The sequence below is a fragment of the Quercus lobata genome, chromosome 8, assembly GCF_001633185.2.
Source record: "Quercus lobata isolate SW786 chromosome 8, ValleyOak3.0 Primary Assembly, whole genome shotgun sequence".
In the NCBI taxonomy this organism is placed as follows: domain Eukaryota; kingdom Viridiplantae; phylum Streptophyta; class Magnoliopsida; order Fagales; family Fagaceae; genus Quercus; species Quercus lobata.
Window position 1 is genome coordinate 14588471 of NC_044911.1, and position 6000 is coordinate 14594470.

Sequence of the window (6000 nt, forward strand, 5' to 3'; positions counted from 1 at the left end):
CTCTCTCTCTCTCTCTCTTATATAGAGTAAGGTTTTTATGCAACCTGGATTGCAAGAATTTGTATGCAATCTACTATGTGGCAGTTAAAAAAACCATCTATTTGTTTTATTTAAGTAAGTTATATGATTCGTTAAAAATGTATACAATTGGATTGTTTTTTTAATCAACACCTAGTGGGTTGCATAAAAATTCCTTCAATAAAAACCTTTTCCTAGGTTTCTTTTCTTTTTTCTTTTTTTTGGATGAGAAATTTTCCTAGATTATATATACACATACATAAACATAGTCCAACTTTGTGCTACCAAATTCACTAATTATATCAAACTATAACTAAAATGAATTTTAAGTTTATCTTTAAAAACTTATGCTTAAGCGTTATTTTATAGTTTTATAAAAATAAGAGTATAGTGAAGGGTGAGGATGGGGACATGTATGAGTTGGGTTTGGGTTGGGTTATGAGTATTTTTCAACCCAATCCAACTCTGAGGTAATAAATTTTCAAACATAACTCATGGTAGCTTTAAAAACCAACCCAATCCAATCCATGAGGATTGGGTTAGGTTGAGTTGTTTTGGTTGTCAAGTTGAGTAATGGATCATTTTGTTCGGCCTGGCCTAATAAATGATAATGGGAAATTTCACCTATTTAAGTTCATTATTCAAAAAATGATTAAAATCTACACAATTGGCCTTGATGGTCAAACTTTATAAAAAAATAGTTCTCAAGATATTAAAAGAATCAAATTAACAAACTAAAATTAAATCAAAATACAAAAATAAACTAAACATGAACCTAATCTTTAAAAATAAATAAATAAATAAATAAATTTAGAACCCAAACCAAGCCTTCAACCCAGGAAAAAAAAAACTCGGGCATTGAGTTGCATTGGGTCGGCTCATCAAATTGGTTGGTGTTTTTAATTTTTTAATTTTTGTCATGAGAAACAAAAAAATTGGTTGGTTGTATGCAAATTCTTAGCCGAGGAAAAATCAATCAATAAGTGTGTAAATTCTTTGTAGTAACTAATTTAAAACGAGAGGCACAACAGAATAGAAACCCCAATATTTATTTAGAGTAAAAGTCTTTGCTTATAAAATTGTAAGTTTTTTCACTGGAATTAAAAAAAAGAAAAAAAAAAAGAACATTCTCTTATAGTACTCTTACTATCAATTATCAGCCCATCAGCTTAATCCAAGAAAGTCCAGTATAGGCCAGTCTTGGATTGCACCGGCCCAACTTTGACACACTTGCAGGGCCTGAACATAAACGACGCCGCTTTAATGCTAGCGATGTTATTATATATATATTTTTTGTTTTTGTATTTGCAATGTTTATTAGTTTCTCTCTCTGGTTTTGAATTCATGGGACTATTCTATGCCAGGCAGGCCTCTCGTTATCTTCCGGAATTATCAAAAACACTAATCGTTACCGGTAACTATGTCTTTTAACTTCCTTAAATTCTATTGCAAACGTTGTTTCTTTTATTTATTTATTTATTTATTTTTGAATTTTAACATTCCCAAAATTTTGCTTTTGAAATTAATTGTTCAAGGATTGTGTTAATCTTCAAATGGGTTCTTGTAATTACTTACACATTGTTTCTTTTGATACACTGTTTCATTGTTGGCCAGTTCTTTTGTGAGACATGTTTTGTAGTGATTGCATGTGATGAACTTTCCAAATTGCTGTATGTTTTTTTTTTTTGTTTTTTTTTATTAGGTTGTGTAATTGGTTTAACTCTAGGAATTTAATTTTGTTTTTGTTGTCACAGATTGTTATAAAATTCGATTGATGGTGGTACTTTTAAATACTAATATATCATTGCATTTGATTGTTATTTCAAATGGGTTTATCTTGTCTTTTTTAGCATTGTTGGGTTCAATGCCTATAAAGAGCTCTAGTTCACATATAGGAAGATAAATGTGAAGAAATACTTATCACTATTTATTCTTTTAATTCAATGAAGCCTCATGGTTCAGCTTCTACTTATTCTTATTATTGTCAGCATTCTTCTTCTCCTCACAAGTCTATATACAAATAGACTTGATGTTATGCATCCTTGTGTCTTTCTCACAATGCCTCCAATCCTATTCATTCGCTAGTTATAATTGCAAAAGAAGGAACCAAGAGTTTCCCTTATTCTATCTTTGATTGGTGGCACCTCTGACTTTTTATGAATGTATTTCATGGATAATTTTTTCTTGTGTTAACGCTCATATGTCTCAAAATCTTAAATTTTCAGTATAATCTATTTTTGTTTGTTTGTTTTTGGAGGCATACCAGCCCTTCTGGAACACAAATATAATACACCCATTTCCCTTCAGATGAGATCTTTCTTGCCAGTGGATGATAGGCCAAGATATTGAAAGTGATTTCTTATGGATTACCTCTTGGCTAGAATCAATTTAAAATAGACTAGAGAATATTAATTGATTTCCAGTTGTGCAAAGAAGAAGTTTATATCAGATTTGACACACAGAAACACAGACAACTCTGCATATGGCACCTAAAACCTTTCAAAGACTGAAAATAGGACGGTCATATTCTTCATGTTGAAGATATGCTTGATGATGATATACTTCAGGACAATGGACAAGGTCTAAGAGAATTCTAGAAAATATCACATGGTGTTGTTGTAAGGGTTTCCAAAAATTTCTATTTGAGCTTGAGAAGATGCCCTTGGGAAATTTAACAGCTGAAGTGAATTGTTCTGGAGTTGCATATAATTATTTTGTTGTTGCTGGGTGCTCGCTGCAAAAGCGTTCCTTCCAATGAAGGAGATGACCATCTTTTCAAGTACTCTTGCATTTTCCAGTAAAAACTGAATCATCTTCATCTCATTGCTTCTTCCAACAAACCCATTCACCTCGACTTTCTTAAGACTGTGTTGCAGGCACTGGTATGGCAGATTTTGTGATTGCCAATAGCTGTGCTCTTCAAAGTCAAATATGTTTGGAATGAAATCTTGGAGTGCATTCTGTATGGTTAAATGAATAACATATAAAAGCCTTAGATTAAGAAGTTTCCAACAGAAAATTCCAAAACAAACAGGAGTGTTTAGTAATACCCACCCAAACAACATTCATAGGTCTACGCATATCTAGAGTCAATCTCTCCATTTTGGGGCAACTCCTTAATAGGCAAGCTATTCCAGGATATTCTTGTTTTGTTAAGCCCACTACAATTTTTAACTGCCTAAGATTTAGGAGTTGAATTGGCAATTGCTGTAGCAAATTTTCACCAGTAGGGAGAACCTTACAGACAAGAACAGGAAATTTCATCACAGAAGATATACCAAAATTAAATATGTAAAAATACATAACAAAGAGCACGGATTAGTACCTGAATGCACCAAGTGCTCAATGTAAGAGTTTGGCAATGTTTTAGACTAGTCAGCAGTATACCTAGAGCATCTCCTTGTATATGGTCTCCATATTTCTGTTTAATGTCGATTACAACATCGGCTAGATGCAATGCTTTTCGAACGGTTGAGTTCATAAGGTATACTCCTACCATAGTCAGCATCAATAAGTCTGGAGCTGATATTTCTATAGGAAACATGGGCCACTCATCTGTTTTACAGTTGATCAGTGACAATCTTTTGATCTTCATGTCTTGGTCACTTACCATAAAGTCATTAGGAATAATACAGTATTCCAGGCTTAAGTCTTCCAGAGTGGGACATTTGGCTACAAGCTCTCCTATTGTCAGTACCGAGCAGCCAAAAATTTTCACCTGCTTAAAAGATAACCTTTGAAGAGAACCAAAAACTACAAAAATAGATGGTCTTAGCTTGCAGTAGTTGAGAATAAAAGTTTTCAAGTTTTTGGGTGCAAAATTGCCATGAGGCATGTCATATATTTTATCCCAGCCTGTGGGCTCAAACATTTTCCCTTTGGAAAAGTCTAATTCCAAATTTTTTATGTTATTTCTAAAAGCAAATTGAACCCACTTGTCAATTCTTTTGGTGTATTCATTGTGTGCATCATAAGTCTCAGTAGAGTCTTTTAGTGGCATGTTTTGGTCATAACAAATAGATAATCGTAATTTCTCAATGGTGCATCCAGTGTGAAGCAGGAGAGTTCGGTCCACAAACTCCTCGAATTTCCTCCTTGCTGCTCGTACTGAATGGCATAGGCATTGATGAGCACTATTGGGGGTATGACCATCGCCATATTCGGGATAGCAGATTTCTCTCCTACATACATATTTTCCCATCATCTTAATTTCATCAAGATTTAAGTTTGATGGTACCATTGAGATGAGGGCCAGTACCATGCTTTTCCAGAGTCTTGATAAAAAGCTTACTGCAACCAACTCCTTTAAAGGCAGGAATGAGAGGATATGAAGTATAATTGCTTCTGGTAAGTGGCTTATGTAATCAATTCCTTCAGATTTGTTCTCTCTTCTACTTTGCCTACCTTCATTTTTGCCTTTGTTGTTACTGTTATTGCTGCCTCTAATTTTCTTCATTTATGGGAACTAATCTTTGATTGAGAGCTGTGTAAAAAAATGTTAGCATATCAGGGAGGTATGACTTTGAATATCTAAATCTAAAGGAAGAAAACTTGTTGCTTGCCTATATACTTGGTGAGCTATTTATCATCAATCAGTTAACTAGGCTAGATTGGAGTTTAATTTCATGGACAAGTTAGCGAATCAATGAAGTTGAGGCACAAGAATCAATAAACTATACATTATATCAGAAGAGCACATGTGATGGTGTGTTCCCTTATGTTATCCTTTGTGCCTGCCTCCTTGCTTAAAACTGGTTCATGTTCATAAGGGGTTTTAATTTTTAACCTCCATGAAAATTTTTAATTACATGCAAAAAGAAAAGAAAAGAAAAAAAATCTTATGGAAACTTTTGTCAATTCGTTTCAATAGTCAGATCATGGCAAATCAATCATGTACTTAGATGGTGAGCATTGAAAAAATATTAAAGTCCAAACAAGTTTCCTAATCAGTAATATAATGGAAATTGCTTTCTGGAGTAGGATGTTGTATTTGAAATGGAACAAAAGTAAAGTTCAAAGAATGCAAAAAAATTTCTGATATGAATGATCTATTATGTGCTTCATAAAGGGAAAATAACTCCAAAAAAAAAAATTATGAGATAGAATATCCAAAAAAAATCAAAAGCTGGGAAGTTCATGGGAAAGTAAGTCAGTATCATTTATCTTGGAAACATAATGGAGTAGTTAACAATTTAAGGCTCACCGCTTACCCATAAAATTATATTTATTCTTGAACATTGGTGATTATTATCATATTCTTTTCTTCTGCTGCAAAGTTCCAAACAATCTAGATAGCAAAGTTTGGGTGGTAACCAAATCAAGCTTACCCATTAGTTTTTCTTTAAAATGAGTGACTTTGATTATTTGCTAGTATGAACTAATCCTTGGAGATTCCATTGACATGATATTCATTAGAGAGATGATTATTGAAGCTAAAGGAATAATAAAGCATGAAAGGCAACCTTAAACCATTCTTACCTCTAGCGATTGTTGCAGGGGAGTAATGGAATAAATAGGAGATGCTAGTTCATCATCAAGGGTTGAATTAACATGAAAGGGAGAGCAATGGAGATGCATGGAAGTTGAGAGACTGAGATCATATATAGATATCAAAAGATAAGCCAGTCACAGAAAAGAGACGTGTGCAACACTGCAACCTCTTTTCGACATGTGTTTGTATTGCTTGACAGCTACCAACCTACCATTGCAGTGTCTTGCAATGATTTTAATGCCATTCTTGGTTAAAAAAAAGGTATGCTGTTTTAACTCCTTTTTTTTTTTTTTTTTCATTTTTAATTTATCTTTTAATAACAATGTATTAGAACATAATTAATAGTGTATTAAAGAAAGAATATGGAAATGACAATATTTTTAGTATTTCAAATGGTTTAATGTTATCATATATGGTGTTTCATTTTTTTTTTCATCAAATTATCTCATGCACTTTTTTTTTTTTTTTTGGATAAGTTTATTTCATGTAGT

General features: G+C 32.9%; 1 protein-coding gene across 1 annotated transcript; it reads right to left on the bottom strand.

The window, feature by feature from the left end:
• Positions 1-1976: 1976 nt before the first annotated feature.
• Positions 1977-4474, bottom strand: LOC115956451 (putative F-box/LRR-repeat protein At5g54820). Its single transcript, XM_031074827.1, has 3 exons — positions 3344-4474; positions 3073-3255; positions 1977-2978 (listed from the first exon to the last, which is right to left on the bottom strand). Exons 1-3 carry the CDS (start codon positions 4472-4474, stop codon positions 2622-2624), a joined length of 1671 nt encoding a protein of 556 aa, XP_030930687.1. The 3' UTR covers positions 1977-2621.
• Between the last annotated feature and the right edge of the window lie 1526 nt (positions 4475-6000).

Bases quoted from the DNA above. Each gene is read 5' to 3' on its own strand.
- LOC115956451 (XM_031074827.1), bottom strand. From the start codon at position 4,474: ATGAAGAAAATTAGAGGCAGCAATAACAGTAACAACAAAGGCAAAAAT. The intron at 3,256-3,343 runs GTACTAATCCGT...CTTGTCTGTAAG, and splicing joins TGAGCACTTGGTGCATTCAG to GTTCTCCCTACTGGTGAAAA. The intron at 2,979-3,072 runs GTGGGTATTACT...TTAACCATACAG, and splicing joins GACCTATGAATGTTGTTTGG to AATGCACTCCAAGATTTCAT.